We start from the raw sequence: 13117 nt of genomic DNA on the forward strand, positions 1-13117 counted from the left end.
TCCGATTTTTAAAACCCTAATATGGATCTAGTTATGACCGGTTATCCGTATCCGAATCTGTATCCAGTTGCACACCCCTAGATGACATGCAATAACTTTGATTTGATTTAAAGATCTACAAAAGTAAATTTACAAATTAACATGATCACATCTGATACGTTAAATCTAATTTATAATAAAAATAATTTTAAAATTTAATGTATCATATTAAACTACGTCAATTTATAAATTTATTTTTATAAAATCTCTTTATAGCTAAAATTAACTATAACTATTTTTCTTTGATTTATTGTTGTCTTCTTTTTTCTTTTTCTTTTTTAGGTTCGTGCATTTAGATTTCGGGTCAATTACGTCTCATGAGGCGGGCCGGGTCCGGATTGTTCCGAGAGGCCACAGGCTTCTATAGTTCTTTTCATCTATGCCCTATCCTTCCGTGATGTAGGGCCGAAAAATGACGTCGTCGTCCTCTCTCTCTCTCTCTCTCTCTCTCTCTCTAATATATATATTCTACGATGCTTCCAGCAGCTGCTATTGCTGACCCTTAAACCCTAATCTCCGCGTCTAACCAAAAACCCTAATCCCCTTTCTCTTGCCAATCATCCTCACCAAAAATGGTACTCTCTCTCTCTCTCTCCCTCCCTTGATTTATTTGATTTGGGATCTGTTTGTTGATCATCATGCATATTGCTGTTATATATGAATTTTCAGACAGGAGAAGCAGTAAATCCTAAAGCGTACCCTTTGGCCGATGCGCAGCTCACAATCACAATAATGGATCTTGTTCAACAAGCCGCCAACTACAAGCAGCTCAAGAAGGGTGCTAATGAAGGTCTCTGCTTTCTTCTCCCCAATTACATATTGATGTCTTTGCTTTGCTCTTTAAAGAAAGTGGTTTTCTTGAGTTTTTTCCCCCGAAAAACTAAAATTTGAAAACTTGTTTATGATTTCAATGTTATGAGTGGAAATTGGAATTAGAAGGTGCTAGGTTGTTAGGGCAAATTTTTATTTTATTTTATTGATTTGTATGGTTTTCTTAATGCGGTTTCAGCTACGAAAACACTTAACAGGGGTATTTCTGAGTTCATAGTGATGGCCGCGGACACAGAGCCGCTTGAGATTCTTCTCCATCTTCCATTGCTTGCCGAAGATAAGGTATTTTTTCCTTTCCTTAATCACTGCGCGTGATGACGTACTCGTTTAAGTGTTTAATTTAAGATGTGCCATGGGTTTTAGGTCTTGTTAGCTTCTGTATAATTAGTTTAGCATGCGTTTCGAAAATAGTGTCTATTTATGTGCTTGCTGTTTTGCCTATTTGCATATTTATGGTTGATGGTCAAATTTACCTTACATATTGATCATTGTTTTCAACAAAATTCGATTGCTTGGTTGATTAATTTTTAACATGTATATATAATGTGATGCAATTGTAATTTAATTAAATGTGCTGTCTCGATTTTGGTTTGTTTGTGTAATTGTGTAGGAAAGTTTTAAAGATATGAATGTTTTGTTTTTCTGAAAATAACTTGTGGTTTGAATTAGGGCTGCCTTTACCTGCTCCCCCCCCGCAACTTTCTCATTTTTCATATTTTCTGCCATGATTGAGCATTGTTCAGATATGTTTACATCGTAAGGCAGACTACATTTTTTTATAGATGCCAGAAAAAATTCTACCCTTCTCATTGCTCAGTACAACAATAGATTACTGATTACCCCATGACTCTCATCCATATGACAGGTTGAACACTATAGCTCTATTCTTGTTGAATTGGTTCACCTCATTTCTTAATTTAGCCTTCGGTATTTTTTGGGTAGACTGAGGCAGTTGATGAGTATATATCCGATAAGATAGTATAGTTTTTGTGGGTATATTATTTTTTCAAGGTAAATGGTGGGGGCTTTTGCAAAAGAGCTGGATGAAGAATATTTTGGCACTACGTGGCATATGGTTTTAAGATGTTTCTCATTAGAATGAAACAAAGAAGAGATTTTTATTTTCCTCATATGGATGCATTATGTCCATCTTAAGAACAAAATATATCTTATACTTTGTGCTTGGAATTTTTCATCAATTTCAAGTTTGTTAAACTCATCATGCTTGGATTAGTTTTAGACTAGCCTCTTGACCATCTATTAGATTTTGTGGCTCTTGAATGTTTGAGTTGTCTGATTTGCATCTGTAGTCTTTGTTTTGCATTATTGTGGCCCAAAATTGTTTTATATTTTGGTGCTTCCATTTACTGCATAAATAACAAAATTGAATACCCCCAGAAGAGAATACTAATGGATTGGTGTTTGGTTGGTGTATAAATGGAAGCTTTTTGTGACTTCTATCTCTTTTAGGTTATGAACACCGAAATTTTTATGTTATTAAGATCCACTGCAGATAGATGTATGCTGTTGATTCTAGAAAGGTTGACATTGGAATCAATTTATAAAATAAAATAATTCACGAGTTACCTGGGACATGAACTGTAGCAGTCTTGATTAATAGTAGCTCTTTCATACTGAGGAAGAATTTTGGATACATTTTTTGTTTAACTTGAGCTGGGGATCTTATCTCTGTTTGAGCTATGAAACGCATACTCCTACTTATCCTGTGCAGTTCTTTCATGTCAAGGCCATGGGGCTTAATGTTCAACTACTTTGTTTTATCTGTGCCTAAATAAGAGCTGAAAAAAAGAATTGAATTTTAGGATATGTATCTACTATATAGTCAGATTTTTCCCTTGGTTCCACCCAATGTGTTGCCATGATACAATTCGATTTGAATTTTGCAGAATGTGCCCTACGTTTTTGTTAGTTCAAAGCAAGCGCTTGGCCGAGCTTGCGGAGTTACCAGGCCTGTTATTGCCTGTTCTGTAACAACAAATGAGGGAAGCCAATTGAAATCCCAAATACAACAACTCAAGGTACACATTGTACCGATTGCCTTCTGATCATGTTGTATTCAATTTATTTCACGCTTCCTTGTCTTTGTTGAATTTGGCCATGGATTCTGAGATTTTGAGTGTAAAATGCAGGATGCCATTGAGAAGCTTTTGATCTGAAGTGTAATGGAGTGCATGTTCGGTATGATGGGCTTCTTGGATCATATTGGTTGCACGATCAGAGGCTTTGACTGAAGTTTTGCTATGAGTGTCGTGTATTAAGATTTTTATTTCTATGCGATGTGAGCAAATATTCTTGAAATGATATTTGCTACTAGTAGTATGCAGGAATGATGCTTTTCTTAATCCCAATGTTTATGTAATTTGTTTGCTTGGCTGCGGTTCAAATTGCCAACATGCTTCCTCTTTTTTTTTTTTTTTTTAATCTTCTCTCCTCGTTTGGTTAGTCTTTTGAATCATTTGAAGTGTAATGGCATTGACTGATTGATCATGAATTAAGCTTTTTGGTCTATATGCTGTCTACCTATAAGTTCGTGTTTCTTGAGTTTGATTTCTTACTCGAAGTTTCCCGGTGACTTTGTGGTCTAGCTTGGATGTAAAATCAGGTGTAATATGGTGTAATTAAATCTAATCTAATATCCTCTGGTGTTGAGGGAATTGCATGTATAGAGATTCAAAAACGAATCGATCTGATTCAGGTCATAATACATATGGGATTTTCAAAATTACTAATAGAAAGTCGGTTTCGAAGAATTACAAATAAATGTACAAAAAGAACTTAATTGTGTAAATAGAAAACTCAACATTGTTGTTACAAGAATTACAAATCCTTATGGACACTCTAATATTCTCGCAGAATTTGTAGCGAATTTTATTTTGAAAAGCAATGAAAAAGGTTATTGAATTATCTGAACGTGTAAGTATAAAAGGAATTCAAATACAAATTACAGGACGTATTGATGGAAAAGAAATTGCACGTGTCAAATGGATCAGAGAAGGTAGTGTTCCTCTACAAACTATTTGTGCTAAAATTGATAGAGGTTATTTTGCCTTGAGTCAAGGTTTGACTCAATTGGTATTGGTTTCATGTGTTTGATTAATTGAAGGAGATTAGGCTATCAACAACTGTGACCAATACCAATTATTAGCAATTCTAAACAAAAAATGTTAACTTAATCTCCTTCAATTAATCAAACCCCGAATACGACAGAAAGTCATGGAATCTAACCCAATTATATAAAACTATTAGCTATTAACCAACAACATTATAATTTAATATGTTAAAACAAGACGTAATCTGATACTAAATTCATATTAAACAAGTCGTTATCAATGAAGTGGGCGTGCCGGAGTGGTTATCGGGCATGACTAGAAATCATGTGGGCTTTGCCCGCGCAGGTTCGAATCCTGCCGCCCACGGCTTTTTTAACTCTCAAACTAAGGTATGTATATTCTAATGAAAAATAAATAAATAAAAAGAATCACATAACAGTAGCTAATGCCTAATACATACTCAGTTCTTCTAGTAAGTTGGGAATTGCGCACGAATAAGTTTATACGTCACATCACGTACAACTAAAAAATAAACACTCAAATAAAAGCTCTCGAGTCTTATATTTGTTTTGCTGTTTGGACATCGAAAGCTCAAGGCCATAAGCTGCGGAGAAAATTGTACGATTAAGATGAAATTCAGTCAACTTAATAACAAGAGAAATTCTATATGGAGTCCTCAAGTGGGGATTGTATGTGCAAGTACATTATTAAATGAGATAAAACATTATTTTAGGAGGGATAATTTTGAAATTTAAAAAATTTTAAAATTAAAATAGCATAGTCTTGCACATGCAGTCCCCAAGTGGAGATTGTATCTAGCATTGCTCTAATAACAAAGATACAAAATTTCAAACTTCGAATCCAAACCCAGAAGAATAAGATCTTGAATAAATTACCAGAAATAGCAGGTGAGAGCACACCATCTCCAATCACCATACAAGCACCAACCAAAGCCAAAACAAGTAGAAATCTCTGCAAAACCCGATGATTCTCTAACGTAGACTTCAAACTCGACCCAAAACGGGTCTTTGGAGCCAAACCAACTCTATCCTTTTAGTATTCCGATAGCTCCTCGTCTGCCAACTGGCAATTGGGCAGTGAGCTGACTCGGGCATGTCGACACAGCAGCGAGTACAACGCAAACGTGCCTCCCTCGCCATTATCGTTAGCTCTAAAGCACAATAAACATGTATTTCAGCAAGGGAACCAAAGTGAGGGTCCAGAACACAAAGGACAACACGACATAAATTTCTTCATTGCCATCCAAGTGTTCGATATCTTCAACAAATGTGTTTCTCTATATACGTATAGAGGTGAAGTGCTCAAATCTTCATAGACAACACCAAGACTCTGATAAGCAAGAGTCAGCGTTGTCCTTCATGACTCTTTCTGCAACAAAACAACAACTCGTTCACAAAACTGAACTAGGTTTCCCTTGAAAAATCACAGTAAAAAAAATTAATGCATGTTTGTGAATATTCCCAACTCACCTTAACATGGTTTTGATAAACTCTAGGTCCCAGATCCATCGTTGATGAACTTAGAAATTGAGAAAAGTCATTGTTTACTGTGACATTCAAAGATTCAAGGAAGATTCATTTGCCAAAAATACAATTATCAATTATATTTGACGAAAAAATATGATTCTTCAACAAAGGAGACAACTTTCCAGATCAACAATGAGTTGTAGAGATTGAAAGCGATATTTCTAGTAAGAAGTAGAAGGAATTCAAGGACAACCCAGTTACGAAACCTCCCTCCCCTAATTTCGTGCTCTTCGAAGCTGAATGGATCATTCGTGCGAAATGCATCGTTTTATTTCCCATATAAACGTTCCTGTGCGATTCTTGCACAAAGCCACCTGCGGATATCATTTTCCATACACAATTTAATACTTAGTCATGATTTTCATATAATCAATGGGATAAATCCAAAATATTGCATATAATCCCAATCTCCGCCCACTACTTTATTAAGTTGAGATGAGTTTAATATTTTTTTATAAAAAGTTAAAAAAATAATGAGTCTCATAAATAATTGGTTAAAATAAGTTAAGATAGAATTTGATTCAACAGCCAAACACAACCTAAAATGTCTACTTTAACAATCTCTTGTTGTCGTTCTCCTTGATCTTCTTGTCTGCCATTCTCAACCAAGCTGGTACTTTTTTTTTTTTTTTCTGCCGAAGATAAGCTATGAATTGTTAATATCAAATGCCGATCTTCTACCATGGAGAGAAAGATGGGAATTTTGATATCCCACCAGCATCCTCACTGCCTTCTTCATTGGCTCCATAATGATCTCTCAGTCTCTCCCCAGATATGACCACCTGATCATTCCTTTCTTGAAGAAATCATCCAATGGGGTCGAAGGTACGTACAAGCAAATCTAATCGTATACCATATACCATACCCTATTATTTCCATTGTGGCATTGAAATGCTACCATTTCTCAGGTTTTACCAGTTTGCAGAAAATGGGGATTGGCCTGTTTTTTCGCCATGTTAGGAATGACTGCTGCATCAGTCGTCGAAACGGAAAGATTGTTGCTGGCTAGAGATTATAGAGGCAACACGGAAACTCTCCCAATAACAGCTTTCTACCTTCTTCCACAGCTCATCTCCGTTGGGATTTGGGAGTCATTCATGTCCACGGACATTTTAGGCTTGGATATAAAAACGGTTTCATCTCATCTCATTTCATCATTATAATTTTTTTAAATTCTCACACAAAATATAATAAATAATTCAATTTTTTTAAATTTTAAAATAATAATAATATTAACAAATAATATTCTAACAAAATGTTATTTAACTAAAAACATTTCATTTCATCTCACTATCCAAACGAGACCTTAATTTCTTTACAATAGTCACCAAAAGGGATGAGAGCATTTGGCAGTGGTTTTTCTCCTCACAACTATCTCACTCGGCTTCTTTGGAAGCAGCATTTTGGTGAAGATGGTAGAGAGTCACAGGACAGTATGGTTGGCAGTAAAATTACTATTTATCTCAAAAGTTTAAATTGATGGAATAGATAAATTTTATTATTTATTTTATATCTTAACACTCTCTCACGTGTAGGACAGACAATTCCTCAATGAGTGACTCAACACGTGAAATATTTAATTAAATAAGATTGAGTGTAGAGTTAGAATTCGAACTCAAAACCACTCAAGACCTCTACTATATAATATGAAATTACCACTTATCTTCAAAATTTAAACTGATGAAAAGAAATAAATTTTATTATTTATTTTATCTGGTTTGCGCAGCATGGTATAAGCCACGTCTTGAGGAAAATGTTCAGAAGACGGAAGAAAAATGTGGTGATGGTCAGGTCAAAACCTTGTTTTTTTCCTTTGTTGTTGAACTTCCTTCTCTACCAATGTTTTTCAGTTATCAGTTATCACTCTTGCAGTAGTAAAAAGTATTTCTCGCCGCTGCTGTACTTGTAACGCATCTATGTTTATGTTGTCGCAGTACGTACGCTGCTTGTTCAATAAAAGGAACTGTCTTTTTTCGTGTCCCTTGAATGGTCTCTATTTTTTTAAAAAGTAATGTTCTGTATAGTCATAAAATATATAAGTATCATATAATAGTTTTAAAAAAGAGAAGAATCTACTATTAAAAAATTAATTAATTTTTTCATATGAATCCCGTATTTATTTAATTTTTTTAAAATAATTATACGATACTTACATATTCACGATTGTAATTATCATTTTTCTTCTTTAAAAACTCACATTAGGTTTGGCGTGAGAGAAATGAGAAAGTAGAAGGGAAGTGAGAGGGGAAGAAGGGATAGGTTTTTGTTTTTTTTTCGTTAATATCGGAATCTTTTCAAGTCAGGGCCCTTCGGACACATCTCTGAGGAGTAAATTCTGGTATCATTTACCGTATCCTCGAAAATTTTCTCAAAAATTTTCCTACACGAAACTGATTAAATTACTGACTTCTCACCAGGAATGTGGCCTCAAAAGATTGTTTACACTTATGAGATGTTCCTTGAAGAAAGTAATACCCCAAAACCTGGGCAGAAGGGATAAGTGAAGTAAACCTCTCACCAATGATTCTCTATCCAAAACAAGAGGAGCACTAACCAAGTGACAAAAAGAAATCTAAGGCCATATATCCAAAACGAATCTTGCCACATCTGGAAAAGTAACTTTAATAACATGGTAGGTTTTTTAGAAGTTCTTTTCCACCATGACCAAATCTACCTAGCAAGGATGAAGAGGAGGATGACAAATCCTAGCCTCCTAATTCAGGTTTCCCACATGAAGATAGCGGTAGGCAAACCAAGTGTAGTAAAATCAAATAAAAACTCTATTAGCTTCACCTCAAGTGCTGCATTAGAAAATCTCAAAGGTCAGGCTTTTGTCATTTTAAGACCTTACTGCTCAAGAGTGTACAATTAATTGAAACAATGCCAATGGATTGACAGAACTTAGGAAGTGAAGAGCTTCCTTCAAGAGAGAAGCAGCATTTCCCTCTATGGTTTTACACGAGAATTAATTCTGGATCCTTTACCATAGCATATATATAAGCAACAAACTCCTCCAATATGGAAATTGACCACAGGCTATAATTGTATTTTGAGTAATGCTACATACAGTCGTGAAGTGCACAAACGCCGTACAATCGTTTTGAAAAAGAGAGGGTCTATTTTTTCATACGAGTCCCATATTTACTTAGTTTTTTCAAAAAGATTGGACGGCGCTTGCACACTCCATAACCGCAAATATCATTTCTCTTGCATTTTTAGCATGCGTCCATAATACTTTTTCAAGTCAAATTAAGAAAGATGACATCAAGCCTCAATTCTATATCAAATGGTTTGACATATATTAATCCGTGAGACAGTGTTATAAAGCATATATAATGAAATAAGGGGGGGAAGGGTGACCAACAACAATAAGGCATCAATATAAACATGCAGATATATAGTAGGAACAAAGAAACAAGCTACCAGCACATAAGAACACATACATGATGCCAATAAGAAACATATAAACATACTCATAAATAGGTCACTAATCATCCATAAAAGTTTCAAAGCATCCATAAATGTTCCAGCTTGTTCCTCCGAATGAAGAGTTTCAAAGCATCCATAAAAGTTCATTCTCCAATCACAAAAACGAATAGGCAGTATAGGTGACATAAATTCATTAACTTTGAAATTCCGATAACACAGAGTCGACACTACTTTAAATAAGAACAAAAAGAAACAAACCTAATACCACATACCCAAAATAAAAACCCCATCAAGACGAGCAAGCAACTCGATTTAGATCACCGGTTTCATTCACTCGTTTTTCCGAATCTCTTTGTTCTAAATTTCTAATCCTCATTTCCCTTGAAAATAAAGGAATTAGCAAACGAATCAATCTTGCGTTTCGCTCTTCTTGCCTGTCCCTTCACCTTCTTTCTCCTCCAACAACCTCCCTGCCTCCTCGTCGGCCTGCTGCGCCTTCTTCTGCGCTTCTGCGGCCTTGAGGGCCTGCAACTTGGAGTGATTGTAATACGCAACACCCAGGAACGCTATAAAGTAGCCAAACAAATTGATGGGAGTCACTGTGTCCTTGATTATCGACCAAGAGAATGCAATCAAAAGCCAATCCTTCACCACACCGGCGACATTCATGGTCAGTGCGGAGGTTTTCCCCACCAGCAAGAACACGGCCAAATTCAACGCAAAGGCGCAGAGGGAATTGGTCCCGAAGATCACGAAATCCAGATGGAAACTGGAAGTGTCCCTCAACAAAGGGTATTCCATTATCATCCACGGCAAGGACAAGAACACCAAACAACACGGCGCGACATAGAAAAGCGACGTGATGGGGTTCAAGCTAATACCTTTGGAATTCAACAAAATCTGGATCAAGACCAGCCGGGTGGCCTCGAATGCGACAGCCAGGAGCTGCAGCATCACCCCCCAAGAGTCGAACTTGGCCTCGCCGTAGGCGGCGATGGCGACGCCGAGGGAGATGGAGACCATATTGAGCATGGTGTCGGACTTGAAAGTGTCCTTTTTGAAGACAAGGCCGATGGAGTAGACGGAGACAGGCATGAGGGCCTTGAGCATCTGGATGAAGGAGACAGAGAGGTAGATATAAGCGGAATTGGAGAACCAGAGGGAGAGGGAGTAGAGGGCGCCGATGGGGACGACAGACCTAATGTAGAGGTCTCGGGTCATGGAGGCGGGCTCCTCCACGACCTTGAAGACGCGGACGAGGAGGTAGGCGATGGAGGAGCAGAAGGCCATGTGAATCATGGTGAGCGAGATCGGGAAGGGCCAATTGTAGAGCTTGCGATCCAAGATGTACTTGTTGTAGACGATGACCGAGAAGCTGAGGGCGATCCAGATCATCACGTATAGGTAGGAGAGAATAGCTTTTCTCATGACGCCATCGGAGAGAGCCATTTTTTTGGGGAGGAGGAACTGGGAAATCTGGAAACCCAAAACCTTAACCTCTGTGAGAGAATATGTAGACGAGATAGGCGAATGGGGACAGGGGAATTGGGATTGAAGTGTGTTATTGAGGTTAAGGTGTGGAGGTGAGATTAGGTCTGGTTCATGTCCTGTGTTAGGGAAAATGTTAGGGAAAATAAAAACAATAGTACAACAAAATTACTAGGAATTCTCCGAAGGATGGATCTCGTGATACTCTCTGTCATCACTCGCGCTTATATCTCATGCTTAGTTGAATTTATAAAAAAATTGAAGTTTAAAAAAAATTACTAGTTGATTTGTAGTAATACCGATATGTAATCATTTTATTAGGGCTGTATACCGATGGGTTCGATGTCGGTTTTGGCACAAAATCGATACACCATCGACGTCTGCTATGGGTCTATAGAGCCAGTCGAAATCATGGGTTTGATGAGAGAAAACCGATTATATTGATCCTGACGTGCATCGGTGCGGTCTTCGGTCCACCATCAACATCTTTTGTGAAGGAGTAACTGAGGTTACGAGGAAAAAGCTTCATGCCATCGCTGACGTGGAAGAAGAAGAGAGTTGCAAAGAGAAAGAAGACGATGCGGGAAAGAAGAAGAGGGCTGGGGGGTTATTAAGTCATTTTGAAACGGCACCGTTTGGCTTAAACGTTGCCGTTCTGTTTTATATATATATATGTATATTTACTTTCAGCCTTTAAAATGTCGCCGTTTAACTCATTTAAGTGAAACAATGTCGTTTTATGTACATATATATTAAAAAAAAACATAAATAGACCGGATTGGTTGGTTCAGCGGTTTCCGAGGGTTTCAAACCGGCGCTGAACCGCCGATATCGGTTTTCCCTCAATTCCTCTCTATCGTCGACCGGTTCTTTGCCGGTTCCATGCTCCGGCAGTCGATCTGATCAGTTCACAGCCGGTTCCGGCGATTCCTATACACCCCTACATTTTATAATAGAGAAATGATATTTACAGATATAAAATGTATAAACTTTACGTATTTCTTTTTAAAAAGTGGTTAAATCTAGAATTAATATGAAAAAAATTATCTTTTTAGATCTTATTTTTTAAAAAAGAGTATGTGTGACTTACACACTTTGAGACTGTATTTAACATTACTCTTTTTAATACGAGACTTACTTGAGCTAATTAAGTGTATTAAGCCTGGCCCTCCCCACTACAACTATTAACTATTGTTCATTTTTCAAATCCAAAATCTCACGACATTAAATACCATTGCGTGGACATTGTAGAAGACAGTATGTATCCAATGTTAATCGTAGAAAATTCATATGTTATATTTATATATGAATAAATATAGATAGAAGTTGCTATTGGGAGTATCCATTTTACACACATGATATGACATCAGTTAGACCACACATCTCCTCAAGTGAGTGTTGGAAACAATCAACTAGAAGCAGCCACGCAGTGAGTACAAAGTATGCACTGCTATAATGGCTTCTTTCTAATATTACTCTTTATATATCTCTAAATTGTAAAAGATATTTGAGTAGAAGAAGAGTACAAAACGATCAAAACATTGAAATTTGAAGGAGATAAAAATGAGGGACGAGTGAGACGTCCTCAATCTGGTGCGTGTTTGACGCAGTCAGTCATGGCATAGAAAGGCTGCCCGCATGCACTACTTCACATGTAGGCCATGCCATGGCTCAAGTTAAAACCAAAATAACGAGGTCCAAACACGCAGTTGTATTTTCTACACCAATGACAACCGGAATTGTCCATATCTAAAACGACCTATCTCCTCTTTCAGTGCTCGTCCAAAGGCAGTGGAGTGGCCACCTAAAGAGAGGGATGGATCAGAAGCAAGATTGGTACGTAGAAACTAGAAACAAGTTACATGTACTTGTCTTTCTCAGCCCACATGTGCATGCCATGTAGTCGATGTATGTCTTCATAAAGGATAGTTCCTCTTGGTTTACAGATCAAATTCGACCTATTTTAATGGCTAGCTAGTTCCTTCTAATTTCACAGGATGTATTTGGTCCACAATGGCAAGGATCAGTACCTAACATTTTGTAATATTCTGTTCTCACTCATGTCATGCATGTTAGAAAAGTCTTGATCTTAGGGATCAATAAGGCTTTCTTTTTTCTTTTTCTTTTATTTATTTTTTATTTTTTTATAGTTTATGGTGTAATTTGAAAAAATGGGTTCCTCCTGATTAAAAAGTTCAAGCATTTTTTTTTTAAAAGTTTATGGGTTCCCGTGAACCATCACGAAGGTTGTATAATTTACAAGCAATGAGATGGTAGAGGGAGCATTCACATCAAACTAGACAATGTTTAGTTACAAATATTTTTTATTTTTTCTATCTAAATATTAACTTTACAATAATACTCTTTCATTATTTCATTTAAATATTTTATTATTATTTTGTGTCTTTCCAACATTATTATTATTATTACTACTACATTTTTATTATCAGTATGTCCAATGATCTATTGGCCCTTCTAGAATGGAATAGCTAGGCATTTAAAAGATCTTGTTTGGAATATAATGAAGGTTGTTAAAAGGAGACTATTAAGTTTTTTTTTTTTTTTAAATCTCAATCACAAATTAATATGACTAAATATCATACGATAGATCTACTTTATCATAAAAATAGTTTTATAATCTAATATATTATAATGAATTACATCAGTTTGTGAATTTAATTCTGTGATATTTTTTTACTGTCTTTCAAACAT

The 13117-nt window shown here is 36.4% G+C and overlaps 2 protein-coding genes and 1 non-coding gene across 3 annotated transcripts; 2 read left to right on the plus strand and 1 right to left on the minus strand.

Annotated features, from left to right (window-relative positions):
- The first annotated feature begins 468 nt into the window (after nucleotides 1–468).
- LOC109010760 (NHP2-like protein 1) lies at nucleotides 469–3399 on the plus strand. The gene is made up of 5 exons (XM_018991676.2): nucleotides 469–614; nucleotides 709–829; nucleotides 1049–1152; nucleotides 2778–2909; nucleotides 3021–3399. The coding sequence occupies exons 1-5, from the start codon at nucleotides 612–614 to the stop codon at nucleotides 3045–3047; spliced, it is 387 nt and encodes a 128-aa protein (XP_018847221.1). The 5' UTR covers nucleotides 469–611; the 3' UTR covers nucleotides 3048–3399.
- Nucleotides 3400–4225: 826 nt separating this feature from the next.
- On the plus strand, nucleotides 4226–4307 carry TRNAS-AGA. The gene has a single exon. It is a non-coding gene; the product is annotated as a tRNA-Ser (tRNA).
- A 4651-nt stretch (nucleotides 4308–8958) lies between these two features.
- Nucleotides 8959–10600, minus strand: LOC108979589 (probable sugar phosphate/phosphate translocator At4g32390). Its single transcript, XM_018950293.2, has one exon. The coding sequence runs from the start codon at nucleotides 10364–10366 to the stop codon at nucleotides 9326–9328; it is 1041 nt and encodes a 346-aa protein (XP_018805838.1). The 5' UTR covers nucleotides 10367–10600; the 3' UTR covers nucleotides 8959–9325.
- Between the last annotated feature and the right edge of the window lie 2517 nt (nucleotides 10601–13117).

Source organism: Juglans regia, chromosome 10 (genome assembly GCF_001411555.2).
Source record: "Juglans regia cultivar Chandler chromosome 10, Walnut 2.0, whole genome shotgun sequence".
NCBI classification, from domain to species: domain Eukaryota; kingdom Viridiplantae; phylum Streptophyta; class Magnoliopsida; order Fagales; family Juglandaceae; genus Juglans; species Juglans regia.

Coding starts and splice junctions, on each gene's coding strand:
- LOC109010760 (XM_018991676.2), top strand. Junction 830..1,048: donor CAAGAAGGGTGCTAATGAAG/GTCTCTGCTTTC, acceptor ATGCGGTTTCAG/CTACGAAAACACTTAACAGG. Junction 2,910..3,020: donor CCCAAATACAACAACTCAAG/GTACACATTGTA, acceptor TGTAAAATGCAG/GATGCCATTGAGAAGCTTTT.
- LOC108979589 (XM_018950293.2), bottom strand. CDS start 10,366: ATGGCTCTCTCCGATGGCGTCATGAGAAAAGCTATTCTCTCCTACCTA.